This window comes from Emydura macquarii, unplaced genomic scaffold, assembly GCF_026122565.2.
Source record: "Emydura macquarii macquarii isolate MOO-44397 ecotype Brisbane River unplaced genomic scaffold, CSIRO-AGI_Emac_v2 contig_1253, whole genome shotgun sequence".
NCBI lineage: Eukaryota > Metazoa > Chordata > Testudines > Chelidae > Emydura > Emydura macquarii.
In genome coordinates, this window is record NW_027131390.1 from 25,413,558 (window position 1) to 25,435,736 (window position 22,179).

A 22,179-nucleotide genomic window follows, 5' to 3' on the forward strand; every position below is an offset into this window, starting at 1 on the left:
GTATATACATACTGCACCATTTCCTGAGTCAGTGTGCTCCAGTGTGTTGCAGGCTGTGTGCAGTGGGGGAGGTGCTAGAGCTGATCAAGCAGTGTAATTTTATACATTACTGAATCAGTGCAGGAGAAACCTGGAGGGACAAAGCATCATCTCATCTTTGGACTGCATTGTAAAATCCTACAGCTCTCTCATCCCAGCCATGCTCGGATAGATTTTCCCCATTCTTTTTCTGATTTTGGTGTGAATGATAAAGTGATCTGATGATGGCTCTCGTTATGGAACCTATTAGCAAGTGGACGCCCAAGCAAGTAGTGGATTGGATGAAAGGTATGATCATTTATTAGCATGTATTATCTGTCCTTTGGCTCTATAAAATTTCCATTTCTGCTTCTTTTTTTTTTTATTTTGTCAAGAGTTAGTTCTGTTCTAAAAATCCATATGCTGTTTCATACAATAGTTCTCAGAGGAATGACTGAACAGAGAGCCTGCTATGAGCTGCGAAACATGCTGTTGGAATCTTTACTGAGAACTGAGTAGTGATCTAATGCATTTGTGGATAAATGCAGGCATAACTATAAAGTGTTTATGCCTTAAGACTCCATTATGTATTGCAGTATAATGATATTATATTTGGTTGTCTTTAAATTTGCCTGATTAGCTCTGTTTTGCTCATATCAGGTGACTTCATGCAGTGGTTGTGCATGTATGCAGCACTCGTGTGTAGTTTTAGGGTAATACACAGAGAAGGCAAGGTGCCGGTGACTGGACTATGGAATTCTTATTCTTTTATTATGTCCTGATTTGTGCAGGCTTCCCAGCTTCTCTTGTTAGTATCTCTACGTTTTTGTATAATGCATAGCTTCTCTGACAATCACTAGTACCGTGGACAGTGCAGTCTTTGCCATATACGGAGAGTGCAAGAGGAAATGAGAAGGGCTGCTTGTCTGTGCACAGCTTTCCTGGGGAAACTCTTCTGGATAACTTGACAGGGATTATGATTTCCCTGAACATTTATAGTTTCATAAACACAGAAATAAACTGTCAAATATTTTCTTTTGTGATGCTCTGCTGTGTTGCAAACAGATTGATTTGGATGGAAGGATGAAGAATTGTGCATGATGATAAGTGTTTAAAATTTCTCCTCAATAGGAAAACGTGTTTTTATATAGCACACACATTACCATAGTTATACAATTTCTAATGAGTTGTTGGTCTTAGAGACCAACTAATTTCTGCTGTAAAAGGCTTTCCCATTATGTAAAGGAAATAGGTGCAATTTTTTATGGATAACACATCTGAGGATATATGTTGTCTATAGTGGGATTTTAAATATACTATAGGGTTAAACTGGATGGTTGTAATTTTTCTTTAAAGACTTCACATTCATAATGAATCTATGACTGGCTTTCATTTAATGATGCTGAAATATATCTTCACACAGTTGAAACTGGGCTAAGTGCTCTTCTCACTAATCTTACAAATGTAAACACTCTCACTACAACCATACAGTATCATAAGGCAGATGGCTTTTGTGGGAATGCATGTAGTTTGTTTCTCAAGTGTCTTCAGCTCAGGCTAGTTGATAAGCTAATTTATCCTAAGCAGGCCAAGGATGGATCTTGAAATCACTGGATATATGATTGATAGCCATGCCCAGTTACATTAATTGAAATCATACGCTGGTGCTGATGAGCATTTGATTATAATATATACCTTTGTCAGTATTTAAAGGGTTAAAAAGGGACAGAGACTGTTATGATACCTAAAATTATGAGTAAGACTGTAAGGTAATGCAACTGGTAATATTTAAATAATACTTGTTGCTGCATTTCGGAATATTCCCTGACATCTCTTCATTCTTTTGATATAATTTAATTACATCTTGGACAACAGTCTATGATAGCAGCATCAGCAACTTTTCTACAATGAGCAAGTAGTTTTAGTGCATGCAAACAGGAGATTTTTTGAATGTGCCATTCAGATGTTCACCATATATTCCCCCAATATTAAATCACCCGTTTGATGGGGGACATTGCCTATATTATTTTAAAACATGCTATGTCTGCCAGTATTTTTATATAGAGACAGCACATCACAGATCATGTAAGAAACACAAGAGTATCCTCATGTAACATTTGCCAGGTTTTGCGAGTTCAAATATAAATAAGAATAGTGCACTGATGACTGAAATGTGTGTAGAATTGGTGCATTTTCTTTAGTAATTTGAGTGCTGCATGCCTGAAGACAATGCAAGCTGTGCATATATTACCAAACAAATATTAAACTATCATATTTCACCTTAATATTTGCCCTGTATAAATTTGTGCTTCAGATATTAGTATACACCCTGTGTAGTCAAAGAAAAAGCTTCTAACAAACACAATCTAATAGTTGACGATGTAGTATGGTAACTATTAGTCCAAAATGTGCTGGAAATCCCTAACTTTACTACAATTGAGTTCATCATTGTCACTGTTGTACTATAGCTTATTTTGCATGTTGTGTAGCAGTTTCTCTAGGCATAGTTATTCTGCTAAATAGATTTTAATACATTAGTCAGGATGAAGCTGCAGACTGCTAGTGGCGTTCAAGTGATATGTAACTTATCTATCTGAATCACCCACACTGAAGGATTTACCCCTGAAAATACTCACATGACAAAACCTGACAAGACAACCAAGCTAATTATATTTTGACATATTCTGCACCTCTTGCTTAAATATATTTATTTTAAAAGGATCAGAAGTTAGTATTTGTAACTAGGACCTAGATGTGGAATTTAACTATTACTAGTACCCCAAACTTATATTGTACATCTCTTGGACAAAAGGCAATGCAGCCTGCCTCCCAATTCTATTAAACTACATCATAACTATTCTTGTTATAAAATCACATCTCTGGGACATTTGCAGTAAAATCAGTGTTCTGAAGGTGATACTTAACTTCAACTACTGAAAGCAACACATTACTGAACTCTATGTTAAAAGGCTGCAGTTGTAATCAGCCCCTGTAAAAATGTACACCATTTGTCTTTTAAAATACATTCTCAATTAACTTAAATATTAAAGAAACAAGGTGGGTGAGGCAATAGTTTTTATTGGACCAATTTCTGTTGGTGAGAAACACAAGCTTTTGAGCTTACACAGAGCTTTTCTTCAGGTCTGGGGTCTGTGTAACCTCAAAAGCTTGTCTCTCTCACCAACAGAAGTTGGTACAATAGAAGATATCACCTCACCCACCTTATCTGTTTCTAATATCCTGAGACCAACATGGCTACAACAACACTGCACACAACAATGTTAAATATTAAAGGTTGTTAGTCACAACACATTTCACAGTAAGGTGACCACAGTAAGAAGCCTTTTTTAAAAAATTTGAATCTTTTATAACTTTTATTGCAGTTACTGAAACTTTTTTTAAAAAATCAGCTAATACTTTATTTTGCAAACTAGTTTGTGCAGAATATCAGGAACATCAGAGTAATGTAAGAGATCATGGGAGGAAGCCACAAATTGATGTTAATAGTTTAAGACACTTGAATACCTGTACAGTGCATCTCACTGTAAAGAGGTAGCCATATCCCGAATTCCAACCAAAAAGGGCAAGCCTTCTTTTCTTTCCCTTTAAGAAGCATTATTTGCCACAATGTATATATTAATGGCATCTGAGGAACAGCATTATAATGAGGGGGTATCTTATATTTATATATGGATTCTTCCTTAGGAACAGATTCAATAACAGACGGTCTGGACACCCAGGGAAGGCTGTGAAAGACTTGAAAAATTGATTTTTGAAGCTTGTTCAGGATCTGGCAATGAGGACTCTCGATAGCTTTGTATTATTGAATTTGTCTTTAGGATACACAACAAATATTCTGTGAAGATTAACAAATAGATTGTAGAAGTAGTGGCTTTTTAAAAAAAGAGGTGTTTTCAAGAAGGATTGGTGTGTGGGACTTTGAAAAATAATATTTTTTGGTATTTGTAGTGAGTTTTTTGGTATTACTCTTGATTCACTTATTTCCCATATATCAAGTGTATTTCACTTTATTTTTTCTCACACAAATTATTGATACTTTATTTATCCTGATGTGTATCCTTTTCTTACTACAGGTAAATACTTTCATTGGAATAATATAATATATCTCTGTGGAATGAAAACATAAATTAAAGAGGGTAATTTTTACGTCATTTTGTTTAAATTCCATGTTTGCAATGTTGGGGTAAAATATTTTCCACAAGCATTGTAGAATGTAAAATATGTAAAAAACATGTTTTCATAATTGTTCTCATGTGTTTTCTTCTGTTTAGTGATAGCCATGTGAACACTGAGCATATTAAAATAAGTACTTGGTGGCAAAGTGTACCTTAATGTTTACTCCTGTAATGCCATACCTGGTGGAGGCTTCTAATGCATTTTAACCTATTAACACCCCGCAACTCTATTTACCATGCAACCCAATGAAGCTTTGGAGTTAAGTCCACATTTTATCAAAAGGGCAACTCTAAACGGAAAAGTCACCCATTTTCATATGTATGTAAATAGCACAATGAAAGACTGATAGTAACGCTATAAAGGAAACAGTTTTGGTGTCTGTAAATTGTGCTTCTTAATCTCTGCTGCGCTTACAACTACAACATTCAGGTTACTTAATTTTTAAATTTTAAATAAAATATGAAAGTGTTATTACCTAGATTTTAAAATAACAGCTCTGAGGCTTTCTGTGCTTCCTGAATTAAGCAGTTTGCACTAGTTTCTTTAAAATGTTTCTTTGTGTTTAATTGGCATATTGTATAAGTAAATTGAAGCTCCTACACAACAATCCACTTGTTTTCATAAAACAAAACACAAATAGTTGGGGCTGTGAGAAGAATGGTATGTTATTAAACAGCTGGAAATTAAAATAGGAAATCAGCTATTTCTTAAGTGTACCTTTAGTAATAACTTCACATGGAGTCAGTTATTCAAAATCCTGCTGATTGAAAGTAATGTTTGTCTGCCAAAACAGCCTTCAGTAGAGGTTCCTTTCATAATGAATGCTCAAATATAAAAAACATTTAACAAATACAACCAATTTTTTCCCTTAAATCTTAAATTTCTCCATTCTCCACAGGAGATGCAGACATGAAAAAAATAAAAATTAATTCAGTTGGTAAACTGATTAACTGTGCTGCATTGATCCTGTTCAGAATAATTATATGTTTAGCTGAAGGGTTTCCCTTAGCATGTAATTCCCTGATTTCAAGCTGGCTCATAAAAGAGAGAGGAAGGATAGGAGGGAGGGGTGAAGAGCAGGGATGCTGATGACGTGATTGGGCTTGTTAACATTCACATCACACAGGGCTCAGGCAAACCCCTTTTCAGTCTTTTTGCTTTTCATTAAATCACTACCTGCTTGAAGCAACATGTCATAAAGAGTAGTCTCCCACATTTACCAAATGCAATATGTAAAATCTTATAGCATATTAGGGGTATTCTGCTAAATATTATGATCTTCCACAAAAGAAGCCTTGCATGCACTGAACTGTATAATACTTAATCTTTCCTTCCAAAATCCCATATTTCAAGAACTCTACTTCAAGAGATACAATCTGAAACTTGAGTATATAACCTTGGTGCACATATTATTTAGAAAAATGTGGGGTTCATCTCATTCTTTCAATTCATTCTGTAGGCAGATTTGGAAAAGAAGAGAGTGCCCATAAGCACAGACTTCGTGCTGGATTTTCAAGCAGAAACTAAAGTGTGTCTCATCATTGCCCTTGCAAGCTCACCAATTTCAAAAGTGAAACAAACAATGAATGTATTGTTATGTCTCCCAAAGAACATTTGGGATAACAGAGTCCCACTATTTTCCCTTTTCCATTTATGACTCATCACTGGAAAGATTTGAGTTGAACCAGAGCTGTCCAAAATTCCTCTCCAACTCTTCTTAGTGGTTTAAAACTGCATCTAATGCTTTTCTGGCAATAATCCTTTTGCAACAACTAATCCATTAAATGTTGCTAAGGATCCCTATGTTTTCTTGCCAATCATAAACAATAGTAACTTTTAAAAAAGATTGTTATAGATAAATTGTAGCAAGGGTTGATCACCGAAAATACAAGGCTCTAATGAGTTATCAGATCTCATCTCTAAATCTCCTCATCCTCGTAGAACAATTAAACTAGGGTTTCTGAATTATCAGTGAATTGAACCAAAGTACAAATACTTTCTTTTTTTTAAGAACTGGTTTACTGAATGGGAGAAGCAGAAGAATACAGATTGTTGTTCTGTATATTCAGTAAGTGGAGGCATGAATTGGGGCTACCTGCCCTGGGTTATAGAATACTGTCACAGAATTATAATCATAGTAATAAAAATGGAAAATATCCAATAGGTCATCTAACTTGACAGCTACCAGTGCAGGATTATTTCCTACAACACACCTACAGCTGTTTTTGACAGTTGTCTGAGAATCTGGTAAAATAATTTTAAAAAAAGCAATATCTACTTTGATTTGAGCACTAGGTTTATCCTCCAGTGCAATCCCTCCACCCTCCTGTTGACAGAACTAGGGGATTGAATAGTAGAAAGTAAAAAGGGGATGCAGGAGTCTGAGGGTCAAGCCCAAGATTATAATAGAGCATGGTAGGGACTATGGGCAAGGGTGGTGAGAACTAAATTTTCACCAATCAAGGAAAAAGGATTATGAACTTTATATTGTGACAAGGAGATGGGATTTAAGGTGAAATTCACTCTTGGGCAGAGGGCCTGCACCAAGACCATGCACCACTTACACCCTCAAACTAGGCCTTGTGCTGGCCCTCTGCACATGTATGTACTTCATCAATAGTACATACAAAGCAAGGCCCAAACCAGATTGTAGATCTAGTTTTTTGCTCAAGATTTCATGATCTTTCCTTCTAGAATACGAGTATGAGAGGACATTCCCAAATGCATTGGCAGTCCACATTGAGGTCACATTTCAGAAAATGTGGCAAAGCACCCAGTTTGAAATAGCTGGATGATAGGAGGAACAGCCCGTGGAGGAGAAAATATGAAAAAGTCTAGATGTATAAAAAATTAAGACTATAATCTGGACATTCAGGACCTCAGCCCACAGCTCCTTGGGAAAAGAGGTTTTGAAATGTTTTCCCCTGAGAATTTTTGGTGCGCAAGTAAGTGAATTGTCCTTCTAAGATGGATAAAATTGTTTGGGACATCAATGTTTTTTAATTCTCCCTCTTCTAAAATTTTTCTGTTTAATCCTTGTTTATTAGTGTGTCTAAAAGTCATTGGCCAAAACATCAGAGAGATATGTAATGGTTTTGTAATGGGTTACTCTGTCTAAGGAGGTTGAAATGATAGTATTCCATATTAAATAAAAATTAGAGCACTAATAAAATAGATGCTCATGTTGCTTATCTATCAATGGTACCATACATGGATAGATACCACACATAGCATTGAGAATACTTAAAACTCCAGTTAAAACCTAGCAAAATCAGATAAAATATTCAAAAGCAAAATCAATATACTGTGCTAAATGCCTTAAGAAATAAAGTCTTAATGTCTTGTTATAAGAAGCTAAAAGGACAGCCTTTCTGAGATGAAGAAGGCAGGGCATTCTCTGCAGACACTGAGCAACAGAAACAAAAATGTACCCACTTTACTCCTACTAACCCTGCAACCATAAGCCCTGTTCCTTTTAATCTAAGAGGGCAAGATGGTACAGAGCGTGTCAGAAGACCGACAAGATAATTAAGACCCAGTACATTCAAGGCTTTAAATATTAAAAGCTTCACTTTGAATTCAAGTCTATATAACAACAGGCAGTCAGTGAGACAGCAAAACAGCTGGTCGGCTGAATACCCTCCTCCTCTTTCCACCTTCCCAAGAACACACAGCCACATTATGCATTATTCTTCCTTCTGAGTCGTGACAAACAGATAATTCAAGACTGACTGTGGAGTTCTCAGTGCTGTATCCATCTTTAAAGTCAGAGTAATTTTCCATGTTGTTGAGATACTTCTGCACCTATATCACCACTACCATTTTTTTCTAGGACCTTCCAAATGGCAAATAGAAACTGGTCTGTGTATCTTCCCAAGACAGATTGTAAATTTACACTAGCTGCATAAAGAAATGTAGCACTGGCAAATTAAATGCTCCCTAAATAATACTGGCAGATTTACTGCTAAATTCTCAAATTTCCTCATTTTGTAAAAAATAAATTCAAATTATTTACAGTAAAATGCAACTGTTTGCAGAGAGGAGTATGAGTTGAAGGAATATGCCTCTATTTACAATTGCCAAATATTACTCACTTTTAGTAAGTTATTATCTATAAAAATACCGGTCCATTGTCTGGACTCTGAACAGACATCTGAATAGGCAGCCAGATCCATGATTAGCATGCATCTTGAGAAGAACTTGTTTTTTCCTCTGTAATCTTACCTAGCACATGACTCATGTTAGAGATGGCACATCTCCTTCCTTACAATTTTGGTCACTTTGGATAGTACAGAAGAGTCCTAAAAGGTCACTCCTCTGAACCCCTCCCTGTTGTTGCATTATTACTTTAAATGGAGAAATTGGGTTCAGAATTCAAACTTGGACCTTGCAAATGACACTAAATAAGGTAGCTCATACTCAAGGAACTAAAGTGGGATCCACAGTAGCATATACCGCTATCTGGCATATAGAGTGGCAGAAAGTGAAAGTATCACACTAATGCTTTTTCATAGGCATAGTGTTGAAGACACTATCTTCTCCCTCTAACCCATGACTCTGAGTCACTAACAGATTCTGTTCCTGCTTTACAACCGGGTGGGAGAATGTTTTGGCAGGAATGAGATTGGCACAGCTACAGTAGCATCCAGAATCTACATGTAACACCTGACACTTATTTTTAGAATAGGTTTATAACAGTCTGATTCTCAGAGGAGGAGGTGGAAGAGAAAGTGGGTGCTTTTATAGTTTTATAGTACAGTATTTCTGGTTACTTGGATTGGAAGTCAGTATTAGAAACATGTTTCTCTACAGGAGAATGCTATTCTGAGTGGCATTTGTACCAATGCGCATGCCAGAAAAGCTATGACTAAATAGAGCAGTATGAGGCAATTCTGCCTAACTCAGATCTCATGGAGGGGCTGTCTCCATTCACCCTTGGGAGCAGGGCCAGGTTTATATCTTACGTGCCCTTAGGCACAGCATCTTCAGCATTCCTGCTGCCTGCAGTTGACCTTTGTGTTTTATGCATGTGGGAGGGTGGGCATGGGGGGAGAGAGGGGCAGGTTGGGCCAGCTCTGAGCAGGGAGTGATGGGGGGGAGAGGAGCTGGGACAACCAACTCAGCCAGCTACATGTAAGGAGAATATGCTCAGCCCTGGGCTCTGGCTTCTGGCCTGGCAAGGGGCGGGGCCTCAAGGGGAAGAGGGGGAGCAGGGCAGCAGGACCCCAGGAAAGAGGACGAGGAGCAGGGGGTGGGGCCAGAGTTCTGGCACTTGTGAGAGGCCCTTAAATTGGCCAGGGCCCCTGACACGGGTCCTATTAAGCTGTGTGGTAATCTGCCATTGTTTAGGCGCTCCTAGAACACAAGGGCCCCTAGGCATCTGCCTATCATGACTAATTGGAAATCTGGCCCTGCTCGGGAGTGGACCCTCACAGTGTTTTCAGGTATACAGAGTATTGTTCAGACTGATGCATTCAGAAGAGTTTACTGCCAATACGATTGATATTGTTTTCTATTCAAATTCTCAACCAATTGCTTTCCAATAAATATGAGTTATAAACGAGGTATGGCACTTTCTAGCTATTTTCTGAATGGTTTATTTAAATGAAAACTCATTGTACAGTGACTTTACAGAATAGATTCAGACTCATAGACAGAATAAACTTTACTCTGGTCTTGTGTGTACTGTGGAGAGGTTTGCCTCTTTCACTCTTAATGTCATCTGGGGACTGGCTAATTGCTTATATATTTGGGGAATCATGGGGATGTTATGCTGGGAAAGGAGGAGATTCTGGTCATTCAAAGGTGAAACCAGCTCAGGATTCATGCCTGGAGATAGTTCTGATTGGCTTTGCCTTCCTCTTGACTTGTTATTTTTTTATTTAAGATATGCAAAAACATAAAAAGGAGCACTTACCTTCAAGTGTGGTGCTTATGAATTTCACAGGGCAGCAGTGTACTGGCCCTCTGGATTTTGAATCATCCACAAGTTCTGGCTTTTAAACTCTTGAATTTTTAGTTTATTGTCCTTATGAAGGTCTCATAGATGCTTCTACAAGCCCATCAACATCTCCTTGCCCTTCTTGTACCATTGTATATCTGCTTGTTGTTGTGACACCTGTGTCATACTCTATAGTTTAAGTACCGTATCAAAAACAGATACATGAGTATCATCTGACGATTAGAAATGTTAAAGACTCCTTTGTAGGGGCAGAAGTTTTCTTTTGATATGATAACTATCTATCTAGGTTCTTATATGGCCTTCCTCACTGCAGTAAGTGCAAATTATGTACACATTAACTTCCTGGTGAAGAACTCTAAGCTAGGTTCATTGTTTGAACAAAGCTTTCTGTTTTCTGAACAGTAATGTGCTGGTTGGGTGTGACACACGCCATTCAGCCTCATAATAGTAAGAGGCAAAACTGAGGTCCATTGCTGCTTACTAGCAGTTCTGGTATGACATGGCAGTTGACCATTTCAACAGATCTCTGATTACTTGGACTATGCATCATCCTTGAAAGGACCACCAAGGATCCTCAAGCTATGACCACAGATGCAGTTCCACCACATTCCTTTTTCTCTCAGATATGATGAACAAAGGTTTGCCCTCTCTTTCATGGTATAATCCAATCCCTCAAATGCAAATTCGGGCAATTTCTTCCATGTGCACCACTCCACAGCATCCACCGTAAAGCTAATCCATTATCTCATGTCTTAAAGGTGGTGAAATAACCCTGATAATAAGAAGGATAGCTCCATTGGATATTATTACACATTATTACACTGAGGATTAGCAGTGTAATCCTCTAAAGGAACAAAAAGTATCTTCTGTTCCTCAGTCAGAACAGTGGTTACCACTACCCAGACTTATAGTGGCTGGCTAGGGGCTACATAGGTAGGCAGTTAACCACCCAGGCTGTGGGTAGAGAGGAAGGACTAAATTGATTCTAGACCATTATTTCCCCACATCTCTGCCTTTGTTTTTCCAGAAGGATCTTCATTATAAAGCTGTGTTTCATATGAAGGTATGGCATTCAGACTTTCAACTCTATTGCAATAAGTTATAAATACCATCTTTATATTATGCATTTCACTGTAATAAATAAAATGTGTGAACAACTTTGGGCAGAGATATAATATCCAATTTTTCTGAGTCTGAAAGTAGAAAAGCAGTCACCCTGAACAGCTGTTAAGGCAGCTAACCAACTCAAAATTCTAACAGACTGGTTATGGAACCATTATGGCTCATTGGGTAGTCATAATCTAAAAAATATAAGGATGTTCTACTATAAAGCAGTCTTTGCTCAGACAAAAAATAAGCAGTATATGTCCATTATAGAGAAGCTAGTAATATGGAGAAAAAAGGATAGCCTCCATTTTGGATTTCTCTATATTTGAAAAACTAAAAAAGCTTTAACTTTTTTCCTACTTACAAATCATGGGCAGAATCTATTTTCCCTGTAACTCCATTGAAATCACTGCAGTTACACTAGCGATGAATTTGTCCCAGTCTCTTTTTAGTTTATACAGAAAACCATTTTCCATCTGGGTTAAAAATGTGACTTCCAATGGGCCATAGTGACCATCAGCCTGCATCCTCCAACATTATACCAGACCTGCCAAAATTACCACTTGAAGTAGGAGTGTCCCACATATCTCCTCTACTTCATTACCCTCTCCATAGCTCCATATCACAGCTTCTCTTGTTTTCTGTTGCTTATTCAGACTATTCTCTGCCAGTCTATTTCTTGTCCTTGCTTATTTCATGATCAGATGGGAATTAAGCATGAATTCAGAGACTAATCCTTTCTTTGTTTAATGCTCTGGCCTGTGTTTCCAGGTGAGTGACATGCTCTAATGGTTTGCAGATATGCAGCACTCTGGTAACACCAAAAGGACTAGAGAGAGGTAAGGAATGAGGAAAGGTGAGCAAGCAAATTCAGTGAGCTCCAGCAGAAAAGAAGGAAAGAAGTAAAGTAGTTGTAACAAGATCCTTTTCTCTCTCTCTAGTCTTCCAACCAGGCTCGTCTTGCATGACAATTATCACCACAAACTTCACATTCACTTGAGTATGAAATTCATTTGATACAATCTATATAACACAAAGCTCAGCTGCTGTGCCCTGCTATCTGTCTTTCAGATGCAAATATCTCAGCTGTGACAAAACATTTTGTTTAAAAACACAAAAAACAAAATAACCCCCCAAAAGACATCCATATTAAGCATTAGCAGCCTGCAAAAACTCATTCATTTTAAATGACGTTATCAGCAAGTTTTGCTCTGGTGCTTGGCAAACCATTGACAGTTCTGTATTTCACAAATGACTGATTAAATGAAAATTATTTTTGTACAAATAAATTTGCATCTGGGCTGCTATTTCTATAGCATCAAAATTCATTAGGGTGGGCTGAAACCACCACCTGCCTCTGGATTCCTATGGCCCCCAGTATGAAGCTTTGCCAACTTTGTGATGTAGGTACCATCATCCCCACTGACTGTCCTACAAATCCCTGTGGATATTAAGGATGTTTCTAACTTCTGCTCCATGGCGTGAAAATTTGGTGCCATTGAAAACATTGGGAGTTTTGCCATTAACTCCATCGAGGGTAGGGTTTCACCCATGGTGTCTACTTGTGCACCCCTTGGAGTGGGCAGGAAGGTGTGGCAATTGGTATGTGGCCCAATAGAATACAGAACAGGAAAAACAAATATGGGCATTTTCTATGGACAACTTAACATAGGAGAGTGGGAACTGAACATCCCTGAGCTAATCTTAGGAGTACCCTAAATCATAGGCCACGGTGGGGGAATTTTAACTGTTCAGATTTCAGTGGGCTACATTGAAAAACTCCTTAATTATTCACAAGACAACTTTATGACTAAGAAAAAACACGTACAATCCAAGTAGAGCAGAAGCCATCTTGGATTTTCTACTCACTGATAAAGAGAACTAATAGAGAAAGTGAAAATAATAGAAGCTTGGAACCATGAACTCCTTGAATTCTGCATACTAAGGAATGGGTTCACTAACTACATGAATTCAGAGGTGTTATATTTCAAGAAAGCAATTTTGGGGAAGTGAAGAATTCTAGTGAGTAAGAAGCAATGGGAAGACATTAAAAGTTCACCAACTACAATAATACAAAAGGACCAGGAGAAATTAGAAACTTTAACAGGAAATAACAAAATTACATTCTCATTAATAAAAAAGCAGTGGAATACTGTGTCCGGTTTTGAGCACTGCTCTTTAAGAAAGATGTGAACAAAATGGGGAGAGTCCAGAAGAGAGCAACGTAAATGATAAGAGGTTAAGAAAATATGATCTAAGATGAAAGGTTGAAAGATCTAGCCATGTTTAGTGAAAACTGAGTGGGGGACATGATAACAATCTTCACATATGTAACAAGCTTTTATAAAGAGGACAGTGATAAATTGTTCTCCATGTCCAGTAGAGGTAGGACAAGAAGTAATGGGCTTAGTTTGCTGTAAGGGAGGTTTAGTTAAGTATTAGGAAAAACTTTCTAACTAGAAGCACAATTAAGCTGAAACAGGTTACCTAGGTAAGCTAGGTAGGTAGGAATCCTCATAATTGGAGATTTGTAAGAATAAGTCAGACAAACACCTGTCAGGAATAGTCTAGTTATATTTAACACTGCTTCAGTGTGAGGGGATGGACTAGATACTTCCTGAGGTCCTTTCTGACCCTACATTTATATGAATCTGCAATCTGAAAAATACATACTCAGTGTGAACAAAAAAGTCTGCTGACCTCAGGGTGACAATGAGCAACAAATTAGACATGAGTTTGCAGTTGACTATTTCTGCAAAAATGTCAAAGTAAATTTTGGTATTAATGTGAAGATACATCCCTGCCCTATGATTTGATGTAATAATTTCTTTCTGTACGGGTCTAGAAAGAAATTGGCAAATTATAAGTATTCAAGGACTAGAGGAACTGTCCTATAAGGAAAAATTTAAAAGTTAAATATCCAGAGTTTGGATGAACAATGATTAAGGAGTTACCATTCACTAGTCTACAAATGTCTAAAGAGAGTAAATACTGAGGGTAAAGATACATAGGGTTATGCTTATGAGTAATGTAAAGGGAAAATTTTGACCGAATGTCAGGAAAATATTTCTGACAGTGAGATATATCAGGCTGTGGATAAGTTTTCCAAGGGAAGTGGTAGAAACCCCACCGCTTGGAACTTTGATTGGACAAAACACTGGTAAATATGCTTCAGGAAACCATCCTGCATGGACTGGGAATTGGACTAGATGTTCTAATTTATTTTTTCCATCTCTTGCTTTTCTGATTTAATGAAGTATAGAAAATTATTTTGGGGCATTCATTAACATCAGTTTTTTTCATAGTACAATGTAAATGTCCGACTTATCATTATTACCTTTCAGCAAACACAGAATGCTTTAACTACTGACTAAATTGCTCAAATAATTTGTTTGACAGAAGGGTGAATCCTTCTCATGATGTCAAATGTTGCTTGGGACACAAACCAGGCTCCACTATTGCTGTCTATCCTGGGTCGCTCTTTGCATCACCTCTCTTGTTAAGTACCATAAGTTTTCCCTCTCTAAGTACTACTCAGTGGAGGGAGTCTTTTGGTTGGCTACTTTATGTATTACTCCAGCTGCCCAGTGGGGCACATCTGCCATGGCAAATGTTCTGACTTCAATCTTAACATGTATCCCATATATTTGCATCTTCTTTTCTGGATAACTTTAGAGATAAGAAGTTGAGCTCTGATAAATCTCAGCATTTCTTATATATTCATTCAATTTAAGATGTATTTTCTTGAGGCATTTGCTATTGAAAGCATTTAGACATATCTATACCTTTGGTGGATTTTCAGCTATGTTAAGGTGGAAAAAATATTTGAGCTGAAGTTTCATAGATTAGTTTTTAAGTTGTAGATTTTTGATGACCAAATTTTGTTTAAGCTGATGGATGTAGCTACAACTTTGCCAATTTTTAACATTATTTCCTTCTGGATATCCCCACTGGTGTGCATGTTACTGCCAGAGTATGTGAATTGACTCACCTCTTGTATTTCTTTGCCTTTTAACCTGAAGCTTGAGTTACGAGTTGCTGGAGTCCTCATTAGATTGCTTTTTTTTCATAACTACTTACAAAGCCTGTATTTTGTGCAATGCTAAACAGTCTTTCAGTCTTTGCTTGTGTGTTGTTTCAGTTGTCACTTTGAAGACTTATGTCACCAGCAAAATCTAAATCTTCTAGTATACTTATAAGCTATGTGATGCTTGTGTTGTATTCATCTACACTTGTTCTCATAATGAAGTAAATGTCAATGCCCAACAAGAGAGGTGAGGGAATGCATCCTTGTTTGACATCAGTTTTATATTAAACCATTCATTCTAGTCTGTGTTTACTTTAATTATGCAAGCTGCACCTTAATATAAAGCCTGGGTGATGATAATTATTTTTACTGGAATACTATAATACTTCAAGATATTCCAGTGAATCATGATGAATCTCCAGTCTTTCACTGTTCTGATTTTGGGAAACAATGCCATGTCTGCCCATTTCTCCATTCCATGGTTGCCATCCCCAACCTTGGCCAGGAATCCCCCATTACTTAGAAAATGTTGTATTAGGGAAGATTGTCAACCAGAGTTTGTAGGCAATTGTAGAATTGATCTTTGATCTCATCACCAGAGTTGTCTGTTGGTGCATAACACTGTATAATTGTCATTTTCATGTATTATGTTTGAAACCTAGCTTGGAGCAGTTGTCTGTTAATTGACTCTCAGTCTAAGTGCTGCTCTGGAAATCATAATTAATGCTACTCCCTCTCAGTGGTAACTGTCTTGCCCTCTCAAATATATTATGACTTTATTTTCATTTACGAATATCTTTTTATCAGCTCCTGGCCCACTGACTACTGCTTACTCCAAGGATTTCAAGATTATATTCATCCCTTTCTTTCATCTCCTGCAAGGCTGTTATCATTGTAGCCATTGTTCTAATGCTCCAGAAACCTATGTTTATAGATTGTTTTACTTTTAGCAAAGATCTTCTCAGCTTTGACCTGATTGCTTACACCAAGATTAATAATTCCTGCTGAGACAGAGTCCGTTATTTTGGCATGCGATTTCTCAGAAGGGCTACCTTGTTGTGTTTCTATAACCCTTTTTTAAAAATGAGGATAGGCAGTCTCAGGGTCTTTGGGGCACATGAACATTTCCACCACATCAAGGTTCAGTCCCCATGGAAAGAAATGTTTGATACGTGATATTTTCTGGTTTTTAGTCATTAATGACTGCAGTGAATGAGCATCACTCTCTCTCAGAATCAAGTCTTTCTCAGCATCAGTGTTTTAAATCCCACATCTGGGGTCCAATTCAGATTACATTTAGACATGTGTAGATCAGGAGTTATTCCACTAGAACTAGTGATGTTAAACTGGTGTAAGTGAGTCAGTGAGATTTTAACTGCCCTTGATATGTGGTTGAAAAAAATGAAAATTAGAAGTTTACAGGATGAAATCAAATTCTATTGTTTCTCCCCAAGAAAGAACGGATGTGCACAGCATCATTTTATAGGGGCATTTGTTTTACCATTTGTTGTCTTTCTTGCATTACTTGACACACTCGGAGATGAGAGAGCCACATCTCTTCTAGGATCAATGACATATTAAATGGCAGCCATACGTTATCCTGTAGGTTCCATTGCATGAAAACATAATAGAGCTAGCACTGCAGATACTAATTCTGTAGGCTGCAAACTTATCAGGGTTTCTAAGTTACATACTAAAAATAAGGAAGAGATTAAAGGTGACCTTAGTTTACTTTGTTTCAGCATTAAGGTCAGTTTTATTTCCTATAGATAATTTTTCTCACTAAACTTAATTCAGAAGTTTATAAGGCCAAATTCTGCCCTTAGACAAATTCATCTGACTTCTGTCGAAATCAATGGATTTTGTTTTGTCTGTGTATTTGAGATCTGAATTTTGTCCTCTTTGGGCTGCATTTGGTATGCTCTAGGCATTGATAAACTTCGTCCGTGTCATTCCTGAGAGATGTGCATTATCTGAGATTCTGACTTTTATTGTACGTACAAAGATTATGGATGCACCATCATCTATCTTGCCTGCAATCTGAATGTCATTCAATATCCCTTGTACAATAAACTAGCAAGAAACCAAGACAATCTGTTATCAAACTTTCCATGATGATAGAAAATTCTATCTAATTGGGATCAGGTTCACAACACTGAGGCTTGCATACAATTCGTTGGACTTGGTCTCTGATCATCAATCTAGTGAGTAGATAGTTATGCATGTGTAAAAATAGTGCATGTATATCAGTCTTGATTCAGAAGATTCAGTCAGTATATATTACAAGCTGTGTGCCATGGTCGAGTTGCTAGAACTGATCAATCAGCGTAATTGGAAACCTGGAGGGACAAAGCTTATCTTGCCTTTGAGATCAAAGAATTTACAATGCAGCCCAGCCATGCTGTGACAGATTTTCTGCTTTTGATGTGAATGATAAAGTGATCTAATCATGGCTGTTGTTATGGAATCTGCTAGCATGTGAATGTCCAAACAAGTGTCAGACTGGATGAAAGGTATTCTTGTTTGGAGTATTTATCTTCTGTTTTGCCTCTGTGCAATTTGTGCTTTCAGCGTTTGTATTTTAACTAGTTGATTCAGTTCTAAAGCTCAATAAACTGTTTCAGACTGCCAGGATGCTAACATGAGAAGTGCAAAATAATCTAGGAATCCCACTTTACAAAGAAATAGTCATCAAATATGATTATCGGTAAATGCAGGTGTAATTGCTGATTAAATTTAAACAGGAAGGCATGTTACTGCAAAAAACCTTCTTTTAAAAAAAAAAAGGAAATAGATGCTAGTAGCTTATATACAGAAGGAAATGTTTAGAGTAAACCCTGTTTTGTTCAAACCTTATATAATAAAGTGGAAATGTATTAATCTTGAAGTAGTGGTAATTATGGGTAAGTATAATGGTGATCACAGTAGCTGCTTTAGAGAGTGGTGTTGATGATGCGGTAAGTGACAGTTTTCTCTCTGAGAACATACTAAACCTATTCCTCAGCACAGTCTTTGTGTTGCTGAAAGTGTAATCTTATTTAAATGACCTAAAATCAAGGTTCTAATAGCATGCTGCCATAAACAGCCCATGAAAACTCTTAATAGAAAATGATGTTAACATCTGTGCCCTCATCAAATTCCTACTCATTGTGCCTCCCTAAATTCTCATTTCATTTTCAGCTGGAAAAGGTAGTTTGCACTCCTATTCTCAGTGTCTGCATTGTGTTGTTGTCTCCTGTTAAACAGCTGTCACATTTCAGCTCAGATTTGGCTGCATTTAGTTGAGGATAAAATTATCCTTGTGTAGATTTTTTTTATAAAAGGTTTTAAAACACTTTTAGATCCTTGGAAATTAAAAGGTCTGTGTAAATGTACAATTATCATCTTTTGTAAGCACATACTCAGGTACCTTGGGGACAAGGTAGTTTTGCTATAAAGCAGTAATGGTAAACCTATTAGCACACAATCCTAGTTCTATTATAGTTTTTCCCCTTTGGTGTAATCTTCAATACAATGATATTCCAATGCAAAATTCCACTGGCATGTGGTTCAAGTGGAATTCTGTACAGCTAAACAGGCAGTGCCTGTGATCATGGGGTAGGAGGGCAGGGCAGAAGCTGAAGCAGGGGAAGGAGAAGACAACAGTTAAAAAAGTGGAATAGAGCGCAGGCAGAAGAAAAGAATAATCATGAGAGAGTCAGAACATGGAAAGAAGTCTGAAGGGATCAAATTGGGTTCTATCCTGATACAGGGCTCTAAGCACTACAGTAACTGGTAGATGAAAGCCCATGCTGTTGAACATGTGTGGCAGTTGGGCCAAGTAATTCACTATCTGTGCTCTGTATCTGATTCATTTTTTTCTTAGGGCTTGTCTACACGAGGGGTTTAACTTTAAGTCAGTTTAATCTGATTTGAAAACACTTGCATACATATGATGCAATCTATCACAGTGCACTAACTCCTCATTTATTGCAAACTCTGGAGTTCTCTTGCAAAGTAAACTACGTTTTCTGTGAATCAAATTAGTTTGGTCTATTGTTCATGTGCACACAATAGTGCTGTGCACCACTTCAGTGAGCATCCAGTGGCTATCCAACTGCTTTGGAAAAAGACAGGGAGCTCTCCTAAGAGATTGTGGCAGTGGCCAAGAACAGCATGGCAGTTGCCATGGAAAGCATCGCTATGGCCAAAGAAAGTATAGAAAAAGACAGGGAGATGCAGAGATAACTCACGGATGCAATACTAAGCCAAAATGCTCTGCTTCGGAGTACTTTGTTGTTAGGCCAGCAGGTGCAACAGTCCTGTAAATCGGAAAATCCTACCACATTCTTCAGTCCCTGGACAATACGGGATACTGGGAACACCAGCAACTCCTCCCTGTTCAATCCCCACAGCAGGGCTCCCAGAGGCCATTTCCTTTGCAGAGGTAACCTCTGGACACAGACAACAATTGCACCTGGGTATCCCGCTCTTTTAAGATCTCCAACACCACTGGTAACTTCCAGCTGCACCACTCAACCCCAGAAGTCCCACAAACAAGAAAAGGCTGAACAAGGCATTTACTTGCCTGTGACTTTAACCCCCATTCCAGTTTTGTTCTGCCTTGCACTATTCCAGTTTTGTTCTGCCCTGCACTGCATTGTTGCACTTTCAATTTTGTCTTCACTGTTCTTTTAATTAAAAATGGTTTTTTGATTTTTTTTTTTTGGCTTTTTTTTTTTTTTTTTTTTTACATTTGTTGGTCAATAGATTATTATATAAATGTATTGCTTCATAATATAATTGTTGTTTTATTATTGGTTCAATTAAAACTTTATTTTTGTTTGCTACATAATTGATTGCTGTTAATAAAAACCATTTAAAATTAATTCACAATTAGTCATAACTGGATTTAACATAGAAAATCCTTAACCACTGAAATAATTCACAGGTTTTCACCGAAATATATAGGCAGAGACACTAGGTAAAATAAGGACTACCACAACATCCCACTTCCAGCACCCATAAACAAGACTGTACTACTTGCAATCGATCCCAACCTTCTCCTCCATGGGCTGGATGTATAATTGCACATTTTCAGGCCTGAAGCTCAAAATAAAAACAACAGGCATCCCAATAATATTGCCCCAGCTATTCCCATCTGTGTAACACCTTGCTGGCTGCTTGAACTGCTGAGCAACCAGCACCTCTGCCCTCCAACATCATTAAGGCATTCTCTCATATAAATATTGTACAGACTACAATATGCTGATAGAATGGACAGAACATTTTTTCTGCTTACTTCCAACCTATTCTACAAACAGCACCACCTTCCTTTCCAATGGCCAAATGCACACTGCACTAACCTTCTGCAACTAGAGAGTTGGTAGATAAAAAGTTCCTTCCTTCTGTCCAAGTGACCTTTGAATGGCTTCATTAACCAGGGAATCAGAAGATAAGCAGGGTCTCCCAGGCTAACTGGAGCAACCTCCACACCATTAATGTCCACAGTGATCCTTTCTCCATTAATGTAAACAGAGATGAGTTCCAAAAGATCCTAGAATTGTGGACCCTTTGGTTACATCTACACAGCCTATGACTGTGAACCTCCCATCCTGGATCAATAGACTCAAGCTGATGATACCATGCTAAAAATAGCTGCATAGACAGTGCTTTGAAATTTCAGCTCAGGCTGGAGCTTGGTCTCTGAGGCCCTCTCCTTGAACCTGAGCTCCAGCCCAAGCTGCAATGTCTACACAGCTATTTTTAGCAAGATAGCATGAACTCCATGAGCCTGGGTCTGTTGACATGGGCTGGGAGGCTCACCGACATGTACCCTTCCAGACACCCTGTATTAATGTCTGTAAGCCATCTACAGTGGTTAACCAGTACTTGGAACACCACGAAGAAAAAGTCTATGAGTCTATGAAGAAATAATCCTTTCTGTTTATAAATTCTGTGCCCTGGTGGGGGATACGTGAGCAAGTTATAGGTACATGGGACCCATCAAGCACCACAATACAGTCTGGGAACCCCATGTGTGCAAAACCATAAAGGGTTTATCCACACTGCATTGTAAACAAGGGCTAAGATTCAGGTTTCAGTCCAACCCCTCTACTATCCATTCAAAATCTGTCTGACTCAGGTAAGCAAGTGCTCAGGACCCGGGTCCTAAGACCCACTTGGGACAATGGGTCTGACTCTGAGTCCTGCTGAGACTCAGGCCAAAGCCCTGTCATTTTGCAGTGTAGACACAACTCAAGCCATATATCCAAGTCAGAAGGTCTGCATAGTACAGAATGCATTAGCAAGGTTGTGTGACCTGGGTTCAACAATTGTAAACCCAGATTTACAATACAGTGTGGACACTCAAGCATGAGCTTGGAAACACCAAGTCCACAAGTGTGGGTCCCACAGACCAAGGTTTACAATGTAGTATAGACATATCCCAATAATTTTCCAAACTTTACCACACTTTATAATCGGTGTGACAGTATTTTTTTCATGGCCTGGCATACCTGCATCACTATGGCCCCAAGAGTTGATCACCCCATGCCAAATTAGTTAGCTACAGACTGGTGTCATTCGGAGTGTCCAGCTGCCAGAGGGTAATGGCAAAAACCTCTCCAAAAGTATGGTGCTCTGCACATTGATATGCTGTTGCTGCAGCTCTCTAGTCAGCTCAGCATATAGCTCAAAAAAAGGTTGCCTTCCCCATCCTGAAATTCTCTCACCACTGCATGATGTGAAACTGCTCCAGGAGCTGGTGCTCCCAAAACATAACAATAATGGTGTTCTCCTGTTCTTCTCCATCCTCATTCACTTCCTCTGCTGCTGAATCTCCTCTTGCTGCCAAAGAATCTGCTGCTGCTGCTGCTGTCACAGCACC

The 22,179-nt window shown here is 38.1% G+C and overlaps 1 protein-coding gene across 1 annotated transcript in view; it reads left to right on the forward strand.

Moving 5' to 3' along the window:
- Positions 1 to 263: 263 nt before the first annotated feature.
- Positions 264 to 22,179, forward strand: part of LOC137153984 (connector enhancer of kinase suppressor of ras 2-like) — a 474,493-nt gene continuing 452,577 nt past the window's right edge. The window contains exon 1 of the mRNA XM_067549753.1: positions 264 to 327. Coding sequence (XP_067405854.1) covers positions 264 to 327 — 64 coding nt within the window. The remainder of the gene's footprint in view (positions 328 to 22,179) is intronic.